The sequence below is a fragment of the Carcharhinus amblyrhynchos genome, chromosome 12 (genome assembly GCF_965287045.1).
Source record: "Carcharhinus amblyrhynchos chromosome 12, sCarAmb.v2.hapA, whole genome shotgun sequence".
NCBI lineage: Eukaryota > Metazoa > Chordata > Chondrichthyes > Carcharhiniformes > Carcharhinidae > Carcharhinus > Carcharhinus amblyrhynchos.
The window spans coordinates 51,144,048-51,168,231 of record NC_137335.1 but is presented as its reverse complement, the minus strand read 5'-3'; the positions used below and the strand labels follow the sequence as shown (position 1 = coordinate 51,168,231).

General features: G+C 40.9%; 1 protein-coding gene across 4 annotated transcripts in view; it reads left to right on the top strand.

Annotated features, from left to right (window-relative positions):
• The window catches only part of LOC145350972 (tyrosine-protein phosphatase non-receptor type 14-like), a 217,069-nt gene that overhangs the window by 185,529 nt on the left and 7,356 nt on the right, over positions 1–24,184 (top strand). For 3 of the 4 annotated variants that reach the window (XM_080200521.1, XM_080200520.1, XM_080200522.1), the window contains 8 exons: positions 1,078–1,137; positions 2,600–2,663; positions 3,993–4,071; positions 5,024–6,495; positions 7,159–7,305; positions 16,058–16,276; positions 19,701–19,829; positions 22,267–22,501. In XM_080200521.1, the coding sequence (XP_080056647.1) occupies positions 1,078–1,137; positions 2,600–2,663; positions 3,993–4,071; positions 5,024–6,495; positions 7,159–7,305; positions 16,058–16,276; positions 19,701–19,829; positions 22,267–22,501 (2,405 nt within the window). The remainder of the gene's footprint in view (positions 1–1,077; positions 1,138–2,599; positions 2,664–3,992; positions 4,072–5,023; positions 6,496–7,158; positions 7,306–16,057; positions 16,277–19,700; positions 19,830–22,266; positions 22,502–24,184) is intronic. The other variant, XM_080200523.1, reaches the window with a different exon arrangement.

Sequence of the window (24,184 nt, the reverse complement as noted above, 5' to 3'; positions counted from 1 at the left end):
ATGGCAAACAGTTGAAACCAGTAGAAATAAGCATTGTGCAATTGACAGCATAGATCAGAGAGTCAATCGAGCAGTGTTTTCCCTGGAATGAGATGTCACAGTACTGGCTGAGAACCCCAAAGTCCATTTAAGTACTGAAACACCAGAACCCTTTGGAGAACGATGCTTATTTGACAGCTCTGGCCTTTCGATTTATGTTGTTAGTTGCACAATGTTTACACAAGATAGAGGCTTCAGGTGCTAGCAATTCTGCTATTGATACTTTTACTGGTCTTGTTGGCTGATACTTATATTGGCCTGTAGCAGAAAGGAGCTTTTTTAAGTATGTGGAAAGTATTAATTACTTTTTTTAAAAGCTTATTTTGCACATCCAATTGTTACTGTAGCATTTATTGGTTGGTTATGGTGCTAAGTGAGTGAATGGGCATGTAAGTGGCATAGCTCGACGTGGAGGATATAAGAGGCAATGGGTGTGGAGAACATGAGCTGGCATGAATAGAGAGAGTATGGGTGGGGGAGCTGAGGGCTGTAGGGTCTTTCACGTTTCATTATAACTGCAACAAAGTCCCAAGGCACGGAGTTGGGCTTTTTAAACAGCCTGCCCCTGCGCCTGATAGCTCTTGTGGCTGCCTCTGGACTTTTTCCAGGGTCAGCTGACCTAATTGCAGACTGCACCTGTGCCACTTCCCCACTGGGAAGGAAAGATCCTGTATTTGAGGGCAGGATAGACCAAGCTGGGAATTTCTCAGTTCTGTTTCTGACATTGAAGGTGGCAGCCTACCCTGGAAATGAATTGCTCATTCATTGTTAAATGCCCATGTGTTATCTGTGATTCTAATTCTTTAAAGAATCACTCTCATTGAACAGGTGATTTTAAAAATCTATTTCAGCTGACTAACATGGATTTTATGTTTCGGACTGATATCACAAGCCAGGTTTTCTGTGACTGCATGTATCTGAACTGTACTTCACTTGATTCATTGTTCTGTATCCCTTTCACATTTATCTTAATTATTTCTGGTTACTGAGAAAGAACCCAAAAGGACACATTTAATCAGAAAGTATTCTTGCTTTCAGTTCTGGTTCTAATATTCAATATGCTGATAAGAAGAAATTCCCCACTCTCTCTGCCTACATGTAAGCATTCCTTCCACATTCCTAACTTCCCCTTCATTTAACTGCTTCTTGTGTTCAGGCTTAACACCACTAAAAGCATGTTTTTTTTAGTTTTTTTTCCTTGGACTGATGTATCAAGTATATATCCTTAACTAAAGAAGCTAGAAAGTCAATCGAGAGCGAGATTCGAACCAAAAGGAGCGCAGAATCAGATGGCTGTACATTTGATGTTCACCCTAAATCTCCTCCTCCTTGCTGGGCAGTTCTGATTAAAATCGGGGCTGCAGGTTCTGACTTCAGTCAGTTCCTCAGCACTTCAGAGCAGTAAAGCAAGGTCCTATTTAATATAAGCATAACTTTTGAGATTCAAACAGTCCCTATTCTACTAAACTTTGCCGTGACCCTTCCTCAATGCATTGATTTTTTGCATTTTTGTTTTATCCATGGGTGATAATGGTTCAGTGCCTTAGTTTCTGTACAAGGTTAACTACAGTTACCCAGTGGCACTTCCAGGGATGCTTGGGTCATATAGTTTCTATTTCAATCATTTTTGTAAAATCCTTGAATGTAGGCCCAGATTTATTTTGGAGCAGCTTACTTGAATAACCTGTCCTCAAAGCTGGTTACACATGGTATTGGCGTATCTAAAGCTGTATGATCATGCATTTATAACATTTGCCATGACCTGTTGAAACAACTCCCCATTAATCTGTCAAGATGTTTACCACAAGGAAAGGACCTATAGAATAGGAACAATGTGGAAATGATTGTTTTGTCCATAGTGGCTGCTTTGTTGCTTTTAAAAAAAAGAATTGTTCACCAATACAAGGGTTATTCTGCACAAACTGGTTGAGAAAGGACAGTGGAGTGTGATGTTTGAAGATTATACTTAATGTAATTTAACACAAGGGTACAGTAGCGTAGTGGTTATGTTACTAAGCTACTAATGCAGAGAGCTGCTCTAATGAGGTTAAATCTTACAAAGACAGCTGGAAAAGTTAAATTTAATTGATTATAGAAATCTGGGACTAGTTTCAGTAATGGTGATTGTGTAACTACCTGACTGTCATAAAAACCTATCTAGTTCACTGATGCCTTTCTAAGGAAGGAAATCTGCCTTCCTTGCTCTGTCTGGCCTATGTGCAATTCCAGACCTACTGCAGTATGTTTGACTCATAAACTACCCTCTGAAATATTCCAGTAAGCCACTAGGTTACACTAATAGGGATGAACAGTACTTACCACTGACACACACACCCTATGGATGAATTTTTAAACACGTTACATAGCAAAGCTACCTTCTGCAAGCTCTTCCACTTATCTTGGGCACAAGAACGTGTGTGAAGTAGTGCCTTCGTTCCCTGGAAGTTTGTGATCTATGAAGCATGTGCTTGTAAGTTAACAGAGCAGTAGGCTCCTCAAACAAAAGAATTATTCAAATCACATTTTTGAAAGATTAACATTTTGCTGTATTTTCTCACAGACAGACACAGTCATGTTCCCCAACGCCAATCAGGAGACGACCCACGTGGAGCAGATCATCTTTGGTATGCTTCCTGTCCCCAGTGCAACATACGGCATTGGATAGCAATAATGGATAAAAACAGGGACTTATTTACATTAGCAACTTTGCAATAATCTTCTAAATTACATCTTATGAAGCCTTTCGTGTGAATAACAGTTCTGTGGATAATTATCTTTAAGAATCAGGAGTCTCGATGTCGTCAAGTTGTATTGATTTGTTTTTATTTCTTTTTCTCTGAACATAAATACTTTATAAATGTTCAGAAATGTTTTTCCTACATTAAAAGGCGGGCTTTCAAAGTGCTTTATGTTGTAGTTAGTTTGTCTCCTGATGCATTTTGGATGTAGTTCACTATAGCAGAAAGGATCTGTTCCATCAATGATTCTTGTGTTGCTCAAATGAAATAGAGATAAAGCTAGTGCAATAATTACTGTGCTTTGTTGAGATATGGTATTTAATTGTTAAGAATGCTAGAAGTAACAGAATCAAAATGGTACTAACTTGTTTAGGACCACTTTATAAATACTTTCATTAGCCTAACTTCAGTTTGTGCTAATATTTTCTGATACCATTCACCCCCATCCTACCCTTTTATCCCTTCTTCCACTCTGGAATGCAGAAGTGGAGTCCAAACATGTGCGGGTTAGGTGGATTGGCCATGCTAAATTGCCCCTTAATATCAGGGGGACTAGCTAGGGTAAATGCATGGGGTTATGGGGATAGGGCCTGGGTGGGATTGTGATTGGTGCAGACCCGATGGGCTGAATGGCCGCCTCCTGCACTGTAGGATCCTATGAAGGAAAGAAGAGAGACAAAATACAGTTCTGGGAGCACAGGATATCTTCTGGTAACTCGTCTGAGCACTCCTCCTCCTCCTCCTCCTCCTCCTCCTCCTCCTCCTCCGTTTCCGTCTCCGTCTCCGAATTAGTACTGGGAGGCTCTGCAAGGGCATCACAAGTCAGGGGTGATTTGTATTCTTATTCTAGTCCATAAACATGTACTTCACTTCCCAAGTAACTGGATAGAAAACCAGGTGTGTGGACAATGGCTGTTTTTACCCTTCCTTACCTTGGAGCTACTGCCACCTCAGCAAAACCTGCCTGATAATTTATTGAACCGCAACCAACATGCGAATGAAATTCGAAACATTAATATCATCAAAGCAAGGGGGGAAAAAGAGCGGGTCAATGGATCGCTTTGATATTGTGATAGTATAATCGACTTCACCTTCAAAAAAGGTGTTACTTGCAACTTTCAGTGTTGCTGTATGAAATTAATAGCTGCACTGATTTACTTAAGTTAAAATTGTGCTGCTTCTCATATTCATGTAATTCTTGCTGCTTGATTTTAGCCAAGGCAACAGCCATTTATACTGCCACCAATGCACGTTCAGTATGGAGAGCATTATACTGAAACAAACACCTCACAAGGTATTTCTCTTATTTTGTTTCTGGTCTATCTAGTGGCAGCATTTCTGTTGCAAGAATGCTTACGTGAATGTCCGGTCATGACCCAAACCAAGCTTATTATGAAAGCTTCCGCAATTCAATGACCTACCAACACCCGCTCCCAAAATAACTAAGAAGAATGGTCATCACTTTTGTGAGGCTCTGTCCAATGTGAATAGTATAATGTAAAATGTACAATAAATTTGCGCAACACGGCAACACAGTAGTTAGCACTGCTGCATCACAGCACAGGGACCAGAGTTCAATTCTGGCCTCGGGTGGCTGTCTGTGTGGAGTTTACATGTTCTCCCTGTGTTTGCGTGGGTTTCCTCCAGGTGCTCCAGTTTGCCCCCATGCTCCAAAGATGTGCAGGTTGGGTAGATTGGCCATGCTAAAATTGCTGCTTCGTGTCAGGGCAATTGGCTGGGTAAATATGTGGGGTTAGGGCCTGGGTGGGATTGTTATTTGGAATGGGCTGAATGGCCTCTTTCTGTAAATGTAAAAGAGGATTCTATAAATTCAGACAGTGTGAGGAATTCATTTGGGTGAATTGAATTGAAAGACTGGTCCCCTTGTTCATTATGGCAGTGGTTGCTGGTGGGAGACATATTTGAGTCAAGTACATTTTTATTGTATTCACTTTTCTTTTTATTTGAGTTCTAAATGTATACTATTGATTCAGTGGGATTCTACAATGAGTGCATTGAGCAAATTCATTTAGTGTAGAATATGATGAGACTGTGCTTTCTTCATATTGGTATGGACACAAGTCTTCCCATAAGTTATTTGCTGCACAAATCAGCGTATTTTTCATGTATATAAACCTAGCCATTTCAGTGTAGACTGTAATGTGAACTCTAATCTTTGAATTACTGAAGTTTTTATGACTCTCTTTTAATCATCATTTTGATTGCCTGTTCTTTGTTTCAAACAGATAGCATTTACCATGGCAACGAGGAAGGGTTCTATTGCAGGTCTCAGTCTAGCTTGGACAGATGTCCAATGGAGTATAATTACATGAATGGAACTGTGCCAAATGGCAGTGTGTATAGTGCTTCTAGCATGAACTCATTGAATCATTCACAAAACTTCATCCAGGCATCTCCGGTGTCCTCTAATCTCAGCATCCCTGGAAGTGACATCATGCGTGCAGATTACATCCCCAGCCACAGGCACAGCGCTATCATTGTGCCCTCATATAGACCTACACCTGACTATGAAACTGTAATGAGGCAAATGAAGCGAGGCGTCATTCATATGGATTGTCAAAGCCAGTCATTGAGAAATCTTAATATTGGAAACACTCATGCATACAACCAGCCGGAACCCATGGTTTACAGTCAGCCAGAGATCAGGGACCGATCCCAATATCCTTCTCGTTATGGGTCAAAGCACAGTTACAACAAGCCCGTGGCCACTTCAGCCCAGCACAATGCCAGTCATCCTGCACCTACCCGGACAGCAAACAGTGCAATCTCACATACAGTCAGTACACCAGAACTTGCCAATATGCAATTACAGGGTACTCAGAATTACAGTACTACCCATATGTTGAGAAATCATTTTTGTAGACCACCGCCTCCGTATCCACGTCCTCGGCCTGCCACCAGTACACCGGACCTTGCCAGTCACCGTCATAAATATGTTAGTGGCAGCAGCCCTGATTTAGTCAGTCGGAGAGTCCAGCTCTTTGTGAAGACATTCCAAGAGGACAGTTCACCCGTTGTGCACCAGTCCTTGCAGGAGGTCAGCGAGCCCCTCACAGCAGCCAAACATCATGCAGCTGTTAACAAACGTCACAGTCTAGAGGTAATCAGCAGCATGGTACGTGGCATGGAGGCCATGGCACTGAAAACATTAAGTGCTTCAGTCCCCCAGCGTAGGAACACCATGCGTGATCAACGACGCCAAGAGGAGCAGGTCCATGAGCTTCAACAGCAACCGTCATACCATCACAAGAAGACACTGTCAGATGCCACAATGCTAATTCATAGCAGTGAAAGTGAAGATGAAGAGGAGACCCCTGACTATGATGTTCAAATACCAGCATTTAATGACAATATGGACTACAGAGCCCAGCTGCAGGCAGCATTGGCAAAAATACCAAACAAGCCCCCTCCTGAATATCCAGGGAACAAAAAGAGTATAAGTAATGGAGCATTACGACAAGAACAAGCGAGAATGTCAGAGTCTATTATCAGAACCAAACTGCCAGGTCCTGAACTAGATACCTTCACACGAAATGAACAAATGACACTTAATGGGTCCTCACTTGGGCCATCCATTTCTGAGCCTGATCTCACCAGTGTGAAAGAGCGTGTCAAAAAGGAACCAGTCAAAGAAAGACCTGTATCTGAACTGTTTTCTACTGAAGACAGCATTGTGGAAAGGGAAATCATGTTGAGGGTAATTCTAGCTTATTTTTAGTATCACTGATATGCATTTATGCAACTGGGGAAAAAAGCTGGTTTAGAAAATTTGATAGAATATAAAATTTACATTTGATTAACAAAGGGTTAAAGAAGCTTTGACTTGTATCTATATTGCATAACCACAGTGGTAAACAGTTTTTTATATATGGAGAGGTTTTTGATTAAAGTCCAACACATTAAATATTTTAGACTGAAAAAAAACATAAAGTGGCCACATTATAGTTAGTTGTGACTTATTTGTCTAAACAAAATTAATATCAAATCCACTTCTCGTGTTGTGTTCTTGTGTTTGAACCCAACTTTTTTTCAAAACTTGCTTTTGTCTTTCCATTAAAAAAAAATAATTTCAATGTTCCCATAAATGATATAATTCAATTATTTACTCTAATACATATAGACCAACCCACTGTCTGACTCAGAAACCTGTATTGTTCCTACTCCTGCTGGTATTTATTTCCTGAGAAAGTGAAAACACATCATTTGCTAAAGTTTGTAGCAGAACAATTTTTTTTACAAAACTCTGTATTCAAAAGAATGTTATTTGTAATAGTCCTGGTTAAAATATAATACTTCTGAAACGTTTTACTCTTTGAGTATCAGCCCCTGTGACACGAGTGTGTCTTTTCTCTGTCCCAAGAATTTAGAAAAGCAGAAACTAGCTGCAGCCGAAGCCCAAAAGATAGGGCCGTTGAAGTGGGCTGCGCTTAATGGCCTATCAATGGTCAGGGTTCCAGTGCTCGAGGACAGCCAGGATGACAGTTCAAAGATCCCGATGGATGAAAGGGTGAGCAATATTTCTAGCACTGAGAAAAATCTCCAATGTGCAGAATACTAACCTTCCTCTTTGCTACATTATTTGTGTTGCTCAGTTCAAAGTGTTTGATAATTCATTGACTCGAGAGTGGATATTATTTTACCCATTTCTTGAGACAGAGCAGAAATGATCGCACCCAATCGCTCAACCATGTTCCTTGGAATCAATTTCTTTGTCATTTGATAAACATTTCGGTGCTTATTTCCCAACCATCAATCCTTCAATGTGAAATTATTAGACAGTAACAACATGGAGCACAGACTATCAGCAACAATAAAATCCCCAAATAGAATGAAAAAAATAAACTTTACAGTATTTTAGTTGAAAACAAAACTGATTTTACTCCAAATGGAAGTAGGCTCTGGAAATAAAAATAAATGCCCCCAACTCTCCTGTAACTATCACTGTATCAACCATGAGGCATGCCAGTACAGTTAACTCTCTGACTAAGCTAATCTCAACAATGATCCATACATCAACAGAATGAAACCAATGCAATGTGAATTATTTACAAGAGAAATTTTAATTTGAAAAAAATCTTTGTGCTCTCACTAAGTCTTATGTTAATGGAAATGGAGTTGGGCAGGAAAGTGTTAGCCATGATGCAAAGTCATGTTTTAGTCAGGAAGTTTACTATAGCCCACCTGTAGCTGCAGCATTGACTGACAGTGGGACTCGCCACTGAAAAACATCCCCCACCACGGGATTGCAATTGTTCCCTGTTCACTCAGGCACCTTCGATTTAAATTGTAAGCATTTCGGAAGCTGACAAAGGCATGAGAGCGGGAGTACGCACGGCCTTGCAGTTCCACCATTTAAGTAACAGCATGTCAGTGTCAAAATTTCACCGTACGCATGGCCACGATCTAATGGCCCTGATGACTGCGGGCACAAACTCTAGGAAGGGCATGAGGTTGATTTGTATAAATGAACATTACATTAGTGGGCTTGATGCCACTACATCCGCCCTAATCCTAACTACCCACCCAGCTGATGTGACACCACACCAGCACAAATCACTACTGGTTTTCAAAAAGTACAACCAGTCAAGGTGACCATTCTGGGGGTGCGTGGGTAAGTATAGCCCCTGGGTGCTGAGACATGCCTACACTTTGCCCCTTGACACTCTGACAGTGCCCTTTGGAAATCTGTTAAGGAGCCTCTGGGGAACTCTGCTGCAGGGTCTCCATTGGGAAGGGGGGGCGGTTTCCTTTTTGCATGTGTGTGGGGCTCCCCTTATCTGTGGGGAGGTGGGTTGCCTGCATGTGCAGCCTCCATATTTGTGAGGAGAGATTTCCCCATTTCTGAGGGAGGTTTTGGTGTCTGGGGAGGGCTGCCTTTTATTTAAATTAGAGTTTGGGGTGTCCTTTTAAAATGGTTCCCCAATCTTGAGATTCCCAACATAGCTGCCTTCTTAGGCTCCGCCCCTCCAGCTGACTGTGTGAATCTCGCTTCCCCTTTGAAATTACACAGGCCAGAAAAGCCGGCTCTGCCGCCTGCGAGCTTCACATTTGGTTTCCTCGCCTGAGCCAACAGTGTGCATTTATAGGACAATTCCACCCATTATCTGGAGCTCTATTGTATCTTCCTCTCCCTGTTAACTCAGTCAGAGTAAGTCTGCTGATGCACAATTTTGTTATACTGTTTTCTCCTGAGTTGAGCTTCAAGCTATCAAGACCACTTACTTTTACCTCCAAAACATGGCCTAAGTCTGTTTTGTTTGAATGTTGTTGACACTGAAAGATATCCCATGCATTTGTTATCACAAAGTTTGATACTTGGGTGTTCTTCTTGCCAACTCCTAACTTCCACCATTTATAAATTGTAACTCATTTAACATTATCCTACGCCATGTTAAGCCCTACTACCCAATCATTTGTGAACTCACTAACCTTCATTGGCTTCTCATCCTCCATGGCATGTTTCAAAATCTTTGATCTCATTTATATATTCCTCCCTGTGCTAATTGTATGTTCCGGCATGTTCCTCTCGCTCTTGACTCTCCTTTGTAGCTCATCTCCTTCGCTGTAACAGTGATTTTAGCTATCGCTGGACCTATCCACTGCAAACCACTGTTCGGCCCGCTCTTGTTTGCAACCTTGCTGTAACTTTTAAAAAGTCTCCTTGACTGCTACTTTGATTATTTCCTGGATCATGATTGTTAATCCTTTGCCTCCCACTGCTTGCTGTCCGTTTTTGTTTGCCTGTGTGAAGCACTTGGGGACACTATTACTTTTACAAGTGCTATCAAAGGGCAAGTTGTTCTTTAAGAATAGAACTGTTAGGTCCTTCTCTGTCTGAAGTTTAACTCTGCATCTGCAGGGTTGAAATCACTGGTAGACCTGTTTCTTCAGAAAGATGTGGTAGGCTTACAGGTTGAAGAGCTCCAATTAATGTTGCAAGTAATAAATTGTTGCAGATTGGTATTTTCTATCCTGCCCTCTTCTTCCAAACAGCTACCCATATGATACAGTCTATGATTACTGTAGTCACGTTGGTACCTATCATTCTGCAAGGATGCAAAAGTAGATGACATGTCCAAAATTGACTGTGTCTGTTTCCCACTGCTTCGAAAAAGAAGCCAGCATAATTAAGGACCCACATCCCTCTTCCACCTTTTTCTGTTAGGAAGAAATAAAAAGTCTGAGATCACGTACCAACCGATTCAAGAGCAGCTTCTTCCCTGCTGCTATCAGACTTTTGAATGGTCCTATCATATATTAAGTTGATCTTTCTCTTTGCCCTATCTGTAAATGTACCACTATATTTTGCACCCTTTCCTTTCCTTCTCCCCTGTGTACTCTACGAATGGTATGTTTTGTCTGTATAGGGTGTAAGAAACAATACTTTTGGCTGTATCCCAAAACATGTGGCAATAATAATCAAATCAAAAATTTTACAGCACATGGCTTTGAATTGTAGTTATTTTGGATGTAATTTTGAATAATGGGCCCTTACTGGGTAACAAGTGTCGAGTGTATTGTGTGCAGAATGGTTGGCATCCTGTTTTATCTTTATTTTGAATCCTTAAGAAAACACTGACAAATGAAAGCTTGGTCCGAAGGAGTATCTTGTAGCCTTGAACAAATTACTTTTTTTAAAATTATCTTTTGGATAAGTGTTGGTATGAGAGACATGTCATGCCAAAGCCAACTCGAGTACTTCAAAACATGTTTTCCTTTTTATTCCTTTTTAGGCAGTGTTTCAGATCTGTAACAGCCAGATTCCTTTGCTCAAAAAGACATATCTATTAGTGAAAATAATTGCTATATCTCCTCTCCCTGTACCATTTGATCTGCAATTAAAATGAGTCCAGGCTTGTCCAGACATAATGGGATTTAAAAAAAATGAAATTTTTTTGTTATAGACCAAGTACTGACAGAAAATCATTAGCAAATGCATCCGAGCTCAACATTAACTGCTGTGTCTTGCTTGCTTTCAAATGGAATAAAGCAAAAGAAGGTGTGAATTACTGATAGTTCCATATAACAAAAGCTAAGATATCACACAAATGATCATTCATGGGCACAGGATACTTGTCGATGCATTATCTGCTTTCTCCTTTTCCCAATTTTACACACGTTGGGATGAATTTGATTTTTTTGAGGCATCACCACCAGTACCAAAAAGAGAGCGCTAAACCCCATGCTGGTTTGCAATGGGTCCTGAGGGCAGATTTCTGCTGGCACTGGCCAATTAACAGATTATCACCAGAGCTGCCATCCAATTGGGAATGGCACCCTGCCTCCCAGTGCCACTGGCACAGTCAATAGGCCAGCAATGCCACTACTAGCAGTGGCCACTGGCAAGGCTACAGGATGAAGGGGTGAGATACCAGTTAATTAGATAAGTTTGCTTCAGCAGTCTGGGGCTTGGCAGTAAACCCTGTTGGTCACGAGGGTGAAAAGTGCAGGGATCATATTCCAGTGGTGGCAGGCCCTCCTGTCGCAGATAGGATCATAGGATCCATACAGTGCAGAAGGAGGCAGGCCTTTTGGCCCAGCGAGCCTGCACTGACTCTCCGACAAAGCATCTTTACCCAGACCCACCCCGTGCCGTCTACCCATAACACCACACATTTAAATCACTAATCCCCCTAACCTACACATCTTTGATGTGGAGTTGCTGGCGTTGGACTGGGGTGGGCACAGTAAGAAGTCTCACAACACCAGGTTAAAGTCCAACAGATTTATTTGGTAGCACGAGCTTTCGGAGTGATGAAGGATATCTTTGGACACTAAGGGGCAATTTAGCATGGCTAACCCACCTAACTTGCACATCCTTGGGAGGAAACTGGAGCACCCAGAAAAATCCCCACACTGATACAGGGAGAATATTCCAACTCCACACAAGACCAGAATAAAACCCGGGTCCCTGGTGCTGTTAGGCAGCAGTGCTAAATACATGACTACCATGCTGCCCTTGATGGGTTGGTGGGTGTGGGAAATGGTTTTTAAGTGGGCATTTAAGTGGTTTAATTGGCTACCCAGAGTGGACAACTGCACTGCTGAGGTTCCTGCTGCTGATAGTACCTCACAGCATCAGAGAGAATTCCGGATCCCCCCCTCCCCCCACCCTTTCCTGCCACACTTACAGCCCTCCTGATTCCCTCCTCGTCATAGGGGGCTGATAAAATTCAGCTCGTTCTTTTTTCTGCCAAGGACTATTCTCAGAATACTGGAGAAAGGAGTTAGAAGGAGGGCTAATAGAGTTGGAACCATGCATTACTGTAATCTACATCCTATCCTGTTATTTTGTGTATGGATGAATGGCAACAGGATGTTATTTTGGTGGAAGAATTAAAACAGGTGCTAAATAGATGCAGTTCTAACAAGACACACCCATTTTAATGTTTGTTTCAGCATGCGGTTTTAGTTCTAATTATCCATAATTTGAATTTGCCTGAAGATGTTAAGATAAAGGCAGGTTTAGCACTCGAGCTTTGATTAAACCCAGTGTTCATGGACTCCACTCATCGGCTTCCACTGAAGGTGTGGAATGTTCTGGCTGATGGACTCTGGCAGGTTTCAGGATGGCTGAGCCACCAGGTGAGAGATTCTCACCTTTAACATTGGAGGTCTGGCTGAATGCGGTACAGAGAGGGGTGGAGTCCATCTTGCTCTTATGTCCCCCTCTCCATAAAAAGTGATGATGCTCTGCTTGGCATCACTTCCTTTTGTCATTCTTCACTCAACTGCTCACTGTTGGAAAAAGGTGTTATATAGGATGTTTTATTTACAGGATATAGGCAGCAGAACATTTGGTTGAGTTGATATTTATACAGCGTGCAGAATGGGAAGTCAACCAGGAGAATATTGAAATAGTTGAATCTTGAGGTGATGAGACTTTCAATGGCAAATAGGCTGAGGCAGGGACTGAAGCAACTGACATTCAAACCTGATTCAGCAAGCAAAGGATAGCTACATACAAACTTATACATACAAGAAATTAAGTTTCATTGTTGGGAAGAGTTCCATGGGTAGAAAAAATTTATTAGATTTAATGTAGAGCATTAAGGTGCAACTTCTACAATCCTTATTTTCCTGGCAGAATTAATGAAGTTGATTCGTGCTAGCAACTTTTTATGCCAGTTTTGTACCATGATAAGTCATTAATTTCACATATCAGGTCCACTTATGTGGCTGTAGACAATACAGTCTAACATGGGATGGCATCTCCTTGCCTTGTTGGTAATGTGACAATGAAGTACTGTAACTCCTGGGAGGACAAATGGGTTTTCCCTTCAAGCTGGACAAACAGGGCTGTAGCATTACAGCACTGAAGAGCTTTGGATTTATTGAACGCACAAGTTACTATTGGAGATAGAACCATAGAATCCCTACAGTGCAGAGGAAGGTCATTTGGCCCATTGAGCCTGCACTGACAATAATCCCACCCAGAGCCTATCCCCGTAACCCCATGTATTTACCCTTCTAGTCCTCCTGACACTGGGGGGCAATTCTGCATTGCCAGTCAACCTAACTTGCACACCTTTGGAGTGTTGGGGTAAAAACATGCAGACAAGGAGAGAATGTGCAAACTCCACACAGCCACCCGAGGACAGAATTGAACCCAGGCCTCTGGCGCTGTGAGAAGGCAGTGCTAGTCACTGTGCCACCCTCCTGGATCTCCTTATCCCAAACATCAAACTTTAGCAGCTTACCCTTCCTACTTCATTTAAATCAGTGTTGATCACCTCTGATGTGAACGCTTGTAATTGAAGAAAGCTTATGTAAAATAACTTTGGAAGCATGAATCTTCAAAGTGATAGAGTTATACGATTGCAGTGGAGGTGTTGGGGGGAGGTACTGAAATTCTAGTGATACATTTTGTAGTGAAATGTAGATCAGTTCTGTGCTTGGATTAATATTGCACAGTATTAAACACTTGGCTTCATTGACAGATCACACATCAATCTATCTAAATGAATAATTATTGGTGGGCAGTCCATATGCTTCCATCTGGAAAAAGTCACAGTTAATTGGACATTATTGTTTAAATGTTAATGTCTACTCCACAGGAAGTGTAGTTGGCTTCAGCAGAAATGAAGGCTACGTGATGAAACCCGGCCAGCTAACTTGCTTTCAACCTGGTCGTTTTTAAGTCATGTGGCCAGTTCACAGCTTATGGCCCCTTGCTAAGTATTTGGCTCATATCACTTCGGCCAAATTAATAAAAACGTATCTATATTTTGATCAGAACCTAAATTGATAGTGAATGATTTGACATATTGCAAGCAGCAGAGCCTCAAAGGTGAGCAGAGTATTAAAAGGTTTCAATAGCTCGATTCGTGGTGTTGCATTTGATCAATTTCTTTATAATTGGATGATGGAAGATGCATAAATTATTAATGCACATCTGTTGCTGGACAAGTTATAGCAATAAGTAATGTTAAAAAACTCAAGACACTCATCCTTTTCCTAGAGGACACCATTAAACATCTCACATTACCACTCTTTACAGGTATAATGCTGAATAATCCCATCCTCCTGTGTCGGCCTTAAGCTTTTAACTCTCTGACAGGCAACAATCTTTGTTCAATTGTGTTTACACTGGCTATTGCATTCAAGAGTAAACAACACAGTACTAGCTTTTTTTTTGTGAAGTGTGATTCTCGAAAGGAATTGAAAAAGAACAGATTTGAAAAGTGTTATTTCGTGGTTTGATCACCTAGCCATTAAAAGTATTAGCGAAAGTAAACCATGGCTGGAATTCTCCAACCTTGCCTGCAGCTGGGATTTTCCAGTCCCGCTGCCGTGAATGGAGATTTGGCTGAGAATCATTCTCCATTCTCACTGGCAGTGATAGCAGGGGCCTACGAGACCAGGGAATTCTAGCCTCTATCAGTGAATACTTGATATTCACAGATTTGTTATTGACTTTCAATTTTAATGGAAAACAGGATTGAAACACGGGTTAAAATGCCTTGTCAATTGGTGAGCCTGGTATTGTATATGAATTAATAAATGTATGTCCTGGCACCATCTAGTGGATCTTTACATGAATTCCACCATAGTCAAACACTGGAGGCTGAAATTGGCCAGTCCCAACAGTGTGAGATGGGCTTATTTGGAGGTGGCAGCCTGTTACAAATTGCACCAGTTTCTATATTCTATTGGTTTAGAAAATATTGTTGAAAATTTTGATTTTAAAACAAGTAAAAGCAACAGTGAGACCATAAAACAGGCTCCCAAAAAGATTTTGCACTATGTCCTGTGAACTTTGGGAAGAGATAAGACTTGGTGAAAAGGTCAACTGCTGATTCAGTACGAGTCCATTTCACACTGCTGTGGTGGACCAGATTCACCCCAGAATCCTTCAACTCTTCAACAAAACTAATGTGAATGCTTTGTTAGAAATTTTGTGTTTTTTAACATCTTTTTAAAAAAACTCATCCATTTGCAAAATTCTTATTGAATACAATATATTGTGTAAAGTAGCTGGCAGCCACATTGGCGCAATCCATGGCTTCACCTTTGCTGAAATTAATCTGAGGAACACTAAGATGTCAAGATGGATGGGATTGAAATCAACATTGTAACCCACATGTGTATTCCGTAGTGCACCTAAGATTGAAGGCAATATAGAAAGTACAACAGACAGGCACTGCTGCCTCACAGCCCCAGGAACCCGGGTTCAATTCCAGTCTTGTCTATCTGTCTGTCTACCACATTCTCCCTATATGTGTTTCTCTGGGTGCTCTGCTTTTCTTCCATAGTCTAAAGATGTGCCGATTGGGTGTGTTGACCATGATGAATTGCCCCTTAGTGGCCCAAAATGTGTAGGTTAGATGAATCAGCCATGGTAAATGTGTGGGGTTACAGGGAAGGGCAGAGAAGAGGGTCTGGGTAAAAAAAGCACTTGGCCACAGAGTCAGTGCAGACTCAGTGGGCCGAATGGCCTCTTCTACACTGTAGGGAATTTCATGATTCTATGACAAGATTAACAGGAAAATGTCCTCATCAAAAACCTAACCAAACCAATTCACTTTGACATGGCACAACACAGTGCTATTCATTGGGATAATCTATGGTGCTAAGTTACCTTAAAAGATTTGTGCAGGACTAACCCTGTAGCTTGTAATTGCCTCTATTTCCTTGCAACAATGTCATTAGTAGCAAATAGAATAAACTATCTGTGACTACAGGAAATGCAGTTGCCATTTTATTCCAAGGCACTGAATGAAACTAATAATATCATCTTCATTTCGCTGAAAATGCAGTGTAAGATGCTGGAAAGAAAGCTGGAAGAAGATATGGTGTTTACAGAATATGAACAGATCCCAAAGAAGATGGTTGATGGTGTTTTCACCACAGCGACTCTTCCAGAAAATGCAGAACGGAATCGCTTCAGGGATGTTGTTCCATATGAGGAGAACAGGGTGGAGCTTGTGCCAACCAAAGAAAACAACACGGGCTATGTCAATGCCTCTCACATTAAGGTGAGAATACTTTCCCCATAATTATTAGCTATGCCATTGTACAATTTCATACATTATTATCCATATTGCGTTAGAACTCCCATATATTCAGATCACACAAGAGCCCCAAGATTTGCAGGATATTCGCAAATGTTTACCCCATTGTTGTTCACGTAAGGTTTTGAATAATAATGAAATAATAGCCAGAGTTCTCTGACCTCGCCCATCGCTGGGATTATCTGGTTCCATTGCTGTGAACAGAGATTTGACTGAACCAAATTCTCCATTCTTGCTGGCAGCGGTAGAGGGGCATGCAAGGCCGGAGAATTCTGGCCAATTTGTAGAATGACCTTTAATAATGGATCTGTTTGCTCATAGAGTCATAGAGGTTTACAGCATGGAAACAGACCCTTTGACCCAACTTGTCCATGCTGCCCCTTTTTTAACCACTAAGCTAGTCCCAATTGCCTGCTTTCGGCCCATATCCCTCTATACTCATCTTACACATGTAACTGTCTAAATGCTTTTTAAAAGACAAAATTGTACCCTGCTCTACTACTACCTCTGGCAGCTTGTTCCAGACACTCACCACCCTGTGAGAGAAAAAAATTGCCTCTCTGAACCCTTTGGTATCTCTCCCCTCTCACCTTAAACCTATGCTCTCTAGTTTTATTAAATTGTTTTAAGGATGAGTTGAATCATTATCTCACAACCTCATACTAGAGGTGATAATTGTTTCAAAGTTTGATGGATTAGGATCTTTTCAGATTCATCAGAGGCTCTTTTCCCTAAGCAACCTAAATGCATAATGTTCTGTTAAATACTCTGTCAGTTCCAATAATGTGTTATTACTATTTTACTTTATGGATTGATTGAAATTACACCCTCTGAGGTCTCTTTATTTGTATTGAATACGTGAAGTTTTTATTACCTAAAAAAAAGTTTTTCATCTTCAATAATAAAATACCTTAATTATTAGAAATTTCTTAAAGAACCTTACCCTCTGGAAGGGCTGTCTTGCCCAGGAATAAACCTAAAATCAGCAGTAGAGTGGTTTGTCAAAAGAACTTTGACCCCAGACACAAGTTGTTTCTGCCTCCCTCATCTTCCCTATATATGTGGAAGTGTTTACTCACTATTGGTTCTTCTATCAAAAGCCCAGGAGACAACAGTCCTTGTATGACTGCAACGAAAAGACATTTACACTGTAGACGATAACACTTTGTAAAGGATCCTACCCATGGAAATCCAATGGATCCCCTTGTTTTTGTAGCTCTAGCAATATATGCTATTTATTGAGTTTCTAATTAAAACCAAGCCCATGAACTGGACCACGTTTTCCTTTTAGCAACAGGAGCAGCCAAAATTGGATCTTCATTAGAACAATCATACCAGCTGAAGGGAGCAAGACATTGAGTTCATTGTTCTCCCAAATGTTATCAAAGCAATGAGATTCCACGTAGCAGTGCATGGCATGTTAAAGCAAAGCCTCACACCTTATATTTATATCACACTTTGCATTCTAGACTGTAACTAAGAGCTCTTCCACAATTCTCTCACTGGCAATGTTTAGCACTATAACTAATTATAACTGACCCACCTATCATTGTTCCAGCAGTAGCAGCAAACTACATTTTAGGGGTCTCGTGAACTTTTTGCCTACACTTCTGCCTGACATCATACATCCAACTCTCCTGAACCTGATGCAACAAGTTAAAAATGCCTTGTATGAATCCATCTAGAGTTTTTTATGCTTTATATTCATTTTACCAAGTTTTGCGTCTGAATAGCTGAGCAGTTCCTCATCTGGCACAAAGTTGATTAATTTTCTGATATTGTGATCACTTTTCTGCTCTCAAGTTATCCACAACATTGAATGTACTTTGTTCAAGAGGGGTGCAGTAGCACATACTGCCGTTGAAAATACTTAACTTCATGTTTGCCACAATGACTATTAACAGGTGAAGCAAATCAAAACTTATTGTCATGTTCTCAACTTCAAGTAACTTTTGTAGTTTGTTTTATGTTGTTTGACTTGTAAAGCATGAAGTGGATCTTCAGCTGTTTGTTAGTTAAGAGCCCACAGGACTGGCTTCAGTCAAGAATATGCATCAGTCTTCACTATTAAGCACCCAAAATCTCTTACTGTACCACTAACTCTCTTTTTTTCGGTAAAACCGGAGTCATTCCTGTTTGGATGGTCTTGAGCCTTTCCGCCACCTATATCTGCAAGGCATCCTGTAATGGACTTTGAAGTATTTGAGCACAAAGAGACTGGCAGAATGTCAATAATGATGTTGTGCAGCTTGAGTACTTGATCGTGCAAAAGCAGATTTTGTTTCCTCTCAAGTGTCTGTTGTAAATTAGTACTTAATGTTTAATACAGCCAGGATGTGTTCAAAGATAGGGCTCTTGATCTGGAGAGTGTAGGACAGGAACCCTGCTGCCTTCCTGCTTCCCTCCAAGCACAAGGCAGGAAGGGTGGAGGTTCATCTTCCTGCCCAGTTGAGGTACTTAAGTATCCAGTATATTAAGTATTGTCGGGCAAGGTCTTACTATGTGGGGACATTGCCCAACTTACTTGATGGGGTCTTGGGGAGGAAGGTGGTTGTGTGTGTGTGGAGGAGAGCATCCCTCATTCTCAGACACTCTGTGCCCAATCGAGGGGCTTGTATTGGGAAGAATGAGCCCACCAAAAGCCACTTGCCTGCCATTGCTTCTGACCCCCTACCAACCTTCCCCCTCCACCCAGCCCTCATTCATTTCTAGTTGGGGGTCCAGCAGCAATTCTCAAAGTCTACCCAAGTGTTCTACTGACAGCAGCCACCAGTCCTGGCGATGCTGCCAGCACAGGAGGAGCCACTGGTCTCTGACTCTGCCTTACTAGGGGATTGCAGTGATGGGTCCCCATGCAATCTTGATTGGAAGGCCTGTGCAGTTACCAGACGAGGTAAAGTGATGCAGAGTTCCAGATGGTGGGCATGCTGCCCCATTGCCAACACTAAATTTTGCCTGTTTTGTCCATTTAGGTGTGAGATGCAGAGCAAGACTTGCTCTTCCACATCCAGCAAACTCAATACCAGTTTGTTGCATTGTTGTTATATTTCAGTATCATTCACCATGTGATCTTTCTGAGCACAACTGCCCAGTATCAAACTACAGTCCACTTTATGCTAAGGTTCTTAATCCTGCAAGAAGAGGACTTAATGGCCAAAAGTCAAGTCCATACAAAGGACCAGTGCAGCCAACAAGCTGGGAACAGATATTTCATCAGTCTGAATTAACTTCAGCACCTAGGCCAACGAGTCAATGCTCTAACTTATCTTTCAAGTGTAAGACTTTTAAAATTTAATGGAGAGGTTTTTTTTCACAGTTGAAATGGGGGTGATCTCTTTGAAGCATGTAATGCAGACTATTCATTGATGGTATTGCATTCACTTGGCAGGTTACAGTTGCTGGAGAGGATTGGCATTATATTGCCACACAGGGACCCCTGCCACATACTTGCCATGACTTCTGGCAAATGGTGTGGGAGCAAGGAGTGAATGTTATTGTCATGGTTACAGCAGAAGAGGTGAGTGTTCTGTTCATTTTTATACTGAATTAAACCGAGCAATGTTTCAAACATAAGGGAGATTGTTGCGCCCAATGTTCGTGTTTCTGTTAAGACTACTGCACTTCCTGTTGATGAGTGTAGTAAGCACATAATGATTTGAATGTATTCAAATTTCCATGGTTTGCAACAAAGTAATTTTTGTAGTATTATCTCAAGTACAGGAAAACAGTTCCTTATCCCACATACATGAGAAAACTAATGGATGGAGTGGACTGCAGTAGTACAATATCAAATTTGTACTGAGAGCACATGGACTGGTATCACACTGATGCTGTCATACAAACATTAGGAGCAGGAGTAGGCCACTCGGCCCCTCAAGCTTGCTTTACTGTTCAATAAGATCATTGCTGATCTGATTATAACCACAACTCCGTATTACTGCCTACCTCCAGCAACCTTTTACCCCACCTTACTTATCAAGAATCTATATAGCTCTGCCTTAAAAATATTCAAAGACTCTGCTTCCACTGCCTTTTGAGGAAGATGGTTCCAGAGAATGGCCCTCTGAGAGAAAATAATTTTCATCTGTCTTAAATGAATGACCTCTTATTTTTAAACAGTGACCCTTTTTTCTAGATTCTCCCACAGGAGGACGCATTCTTTCCACATTCACCCTGTCAATACCCCTCAATATCTGAAAGGTTTTGATCAAATCGCCCCTTACTCTTCGAAACTTTAGTGGATTCAAAACTTACCTCTCCAGTCGTTCCTCATAAGACAATCTGCTCATTTTTGGCATTGGTCTAGTAAACTTTCTCTCAACTGTTCCCAAAGTATTTACATCCTTCCTTAGATAAGGAGACCAGCACTATTCACAATGTGATCTCTCGAGATGCCCTGTTTAACTAATGCATAACCTTCCTCCTTTTGTGATCAGTTCCACTCTGAATAAACAATAACAATATCTCAAGTAACAATATGTTACTTCAAATTCAGGATTAAGGTAAAGAAAATAATTTCATTTTGGGGAATAAAGTCACGAAAATTGAGATAATTAAGTCCATTTGAATATTTGAAAATATCAAGATAAACTATCCAAAGTATTTAAAAAGAAAGGAGAAACAAGCCAGGTTCCCGTATCAAGTTTGGGTAAATTACATAATGTTAGTGCCTTTCTACTGTATTTCTACTCAAACACTTATGAGTAGAGGTACATGTACATCATGTGGGCCAAATCAACTTGTGAATCTAAAGGACATAACACAGTAATGTGTTGTTGCCTCTGAATTCTGAAACCGGATCCACTCACTGTGTAAATGTGGTTTTAAGCCAGGACCTGTGTAATATTCTCTATCACATAATGTTGCTTTTGGCCATGAGGTCTCATAGAGAAGACTCAGGGGGAACTTATGAAGATTGTAGCAACAATGGACTGATTAGAATGTAAATAAATGATCTCTTGTTACAATCTCTCCATAAATCTGAACCACGTTAAATCCTCCGCAAATGCATGTGGCCAATAATAACACCATGCAAGTTCTGGAAAAGCAGGAAACAGATGGTAAAATGATTTCTTTCAGTGAGTTAATGACACATCTTTCCCTTTAAATGTTTAAGCTATTCCTCTTGTTTTTTTTTGTAGGCGACCTATATTGCCGCTCTGACGTGTTTTTGGTTTCCTGTTAATCACTTAGCATGTCACATGAGCTCATTCTTCAAAGAATAAAATAATAACCCATCCCTTGCATGTAATAAGTAAAACCATCTTAGGAAACAGAATTTAAATGAGCTAATATGCATAATTTTCCTGTAATCTTTTAGTAAGAAGAAAGGAGCCATGCAATCCAGGTGGTTTAAATAAGTCAATGTATAAAGAACTCTGATTAGCGGAATAAAAGATATCATTGATAAAACTTGTGTTTAGTTTGAAGTTTATTTGTATCCCGAGTAGGCTTACATTAACACTACAACGAAGTTGCATGAAAATCCCATCATCTCCACATTCTTGCACCTGTTTGAGTACACTGAGGGAGAACTTACTATGATCAATGTACCTAATCAGCACGTCTTTTGGACCATGGGTGGAAACTGGATCATCTGGAGGAAACCCACACAGACACGGGGAGAACATGCAGACCCCACAGACGGTCACCCAAGCCAGGAATCAAACCCAGGTCCCTGGTGCTGTGAGGTAGTAGTGCTAACCACTATGCCACCCAATAATAAATGCAAAGCAGTGAACAATGCAATAGAAGGGTTTACCACCACATTACACTTGTACCTCCAATGAATCCTCCATAATTCTTCAGTTGTAATTATAGCATTATCAATTATTATTATTAATTTATTATTTCTACATGGTTATTGATTTGTGACATACAAAGGAACCATGCTTGAAGGAAATTCATCAATTATATCCTTTTAACATTTCTGAATTTGCCCTTTTATCATGCAGGAAGGAGGAAAACCAAAGACCCATCGATACTGGCCCAAACTGGGCTCGAAACATAGTTCAGCAACTTACGGAAAGTTTAAGGTGACAACCAAGTTCCGCACGGATTCTGGTTGCTATGCAACTACGGGTTTAAAGGTCAAGCATCTTTTGTCTGGACAGGAGAGAACCGTGTGGCACTTGCAATACACAGACTGGCCAGACCATGGCTGTCCAGAAGATGTTCAGGGTTTTTTGTGTAAGTACCATGATACAGATCATAATATTTTATACAAATTGCCAAACAGAACAAAACATTAATTTTATCATTACAGTCAATGTTTTTTTGAAAAAAGGAATCTTGAGTCAAAGCTAGTATGAAACATTCATATGATAATCACCACGTTTCTTTTAAAGCAGCAGTTTTAAACCGTGGCCTATAGAACAGATGCAGATGGCAATCTGATCTAACTTTAAGAAGCTGTCACAATGCCGTTTTACTTACTTTTATATTGCCTATTACTGGCAAACCCACATAAATTTTATATGGCTGGAACTTTGGAATGGTGTGGTCTTAGAATTACCTTATTGGTGGATAAATTCAAAATCTCTGGTTTCCCCCACAAATCCGAAAGACGTGCTGGTTGGGTGCATTGGCCATGCTAAGTTTTCCGTCTGTGTACCAAACAGGTGCTGGAGTGTGGCAACTAGGGCATTTTCACAATAACTTCATTGAAGTGTTAGGGTAAGCCTACTTGTGGCATTAATAAATCATAGGAGCATGGCTCTAAACTTTATATAATGTATCATGGTAAGCACCTATGTGGTCACAAAGACAAAATCAACCTACAGCACCCATGGTTTAAGCTTCAAGATGCAACCACCTGGGTTACAATTCCTTACTATACAGGGACAGGTGTGTCCTTCAGATTTCTGCTACCTGTCGTTGAGTGCCCTGTTTCAGTTCATGGTTTAGATGGTGATTCGGTGGTGAAATCTGCCAAGTCAGAGGCTGCACTTATTTCACAACTGTATCGATGGGGCGTAGCAGCGTTCCTTCGTACTGGCTTACATTGGTGTAATTCTGGAGTGAGGACTCACCAAGGCTCCAGGGTAAAGCAGCCTAATGCTTCATTCCTGAGGATTCTCACTCAGTTTCATTCCGATGTGATGTGTGTACAATCACAATGACTGTCCAAAGAACACTTTTAACATGATAGACTGCCTTTTTTTAAAATGGCAATTCCTTTTATATATGCATTATATAATTGAAAAGCTGCATTAAAACGTTTTAAAATTAAAGGCCATACAGTGAGGAAGGATGGTTTTGTGCAATTTAGTGCCAAGATTGTGAAACAGGTGGTTTGAATCGAGTGATATTGCCTAATTATGCAGTGTATTTAAACCAGCAGTAGAAATAGATACTTTTTTAGGTATCCATTTCATGTGACATTTGTGGTTTTCAATGCCTATTTTCAGACATAGTACAAGGAAGTATTTACAAACTAAACAACAAGGTCCTTAGGAAGTGGCCAATAAATACAGCCCTTGCCATGTCGTCCACTTTCTAAGGAAAAGTAATAAACAAAACCCGAAGCTAAAGTATTCTGTCAATTACTTTTCCTTACAATCATTTTGCCTGACCACTGAATTCCTTTCTCCTGTTCCAAGTGCATTGACCTATCAGCATCATCTTCCTTTAGACATACTGGACTGGATTTTCATTGAGTTCCTGGCTCTGCATACACATCTCCATTAAAGAATCCTGGCCTCCATATTTTCATTTTGCGAAGTGAGGATATAGTCTGGCCCGCAGTCTCTGGAGATATGTCCAAGGTGACAACAGAGGTGGGTGGATGGCAAGACTGACAGGCTAGAAAGCCCACCTCTGTTTACTGGGACGTGGTCTCTTGTCAATCATCCCAGTCACCCTCCATGCCCC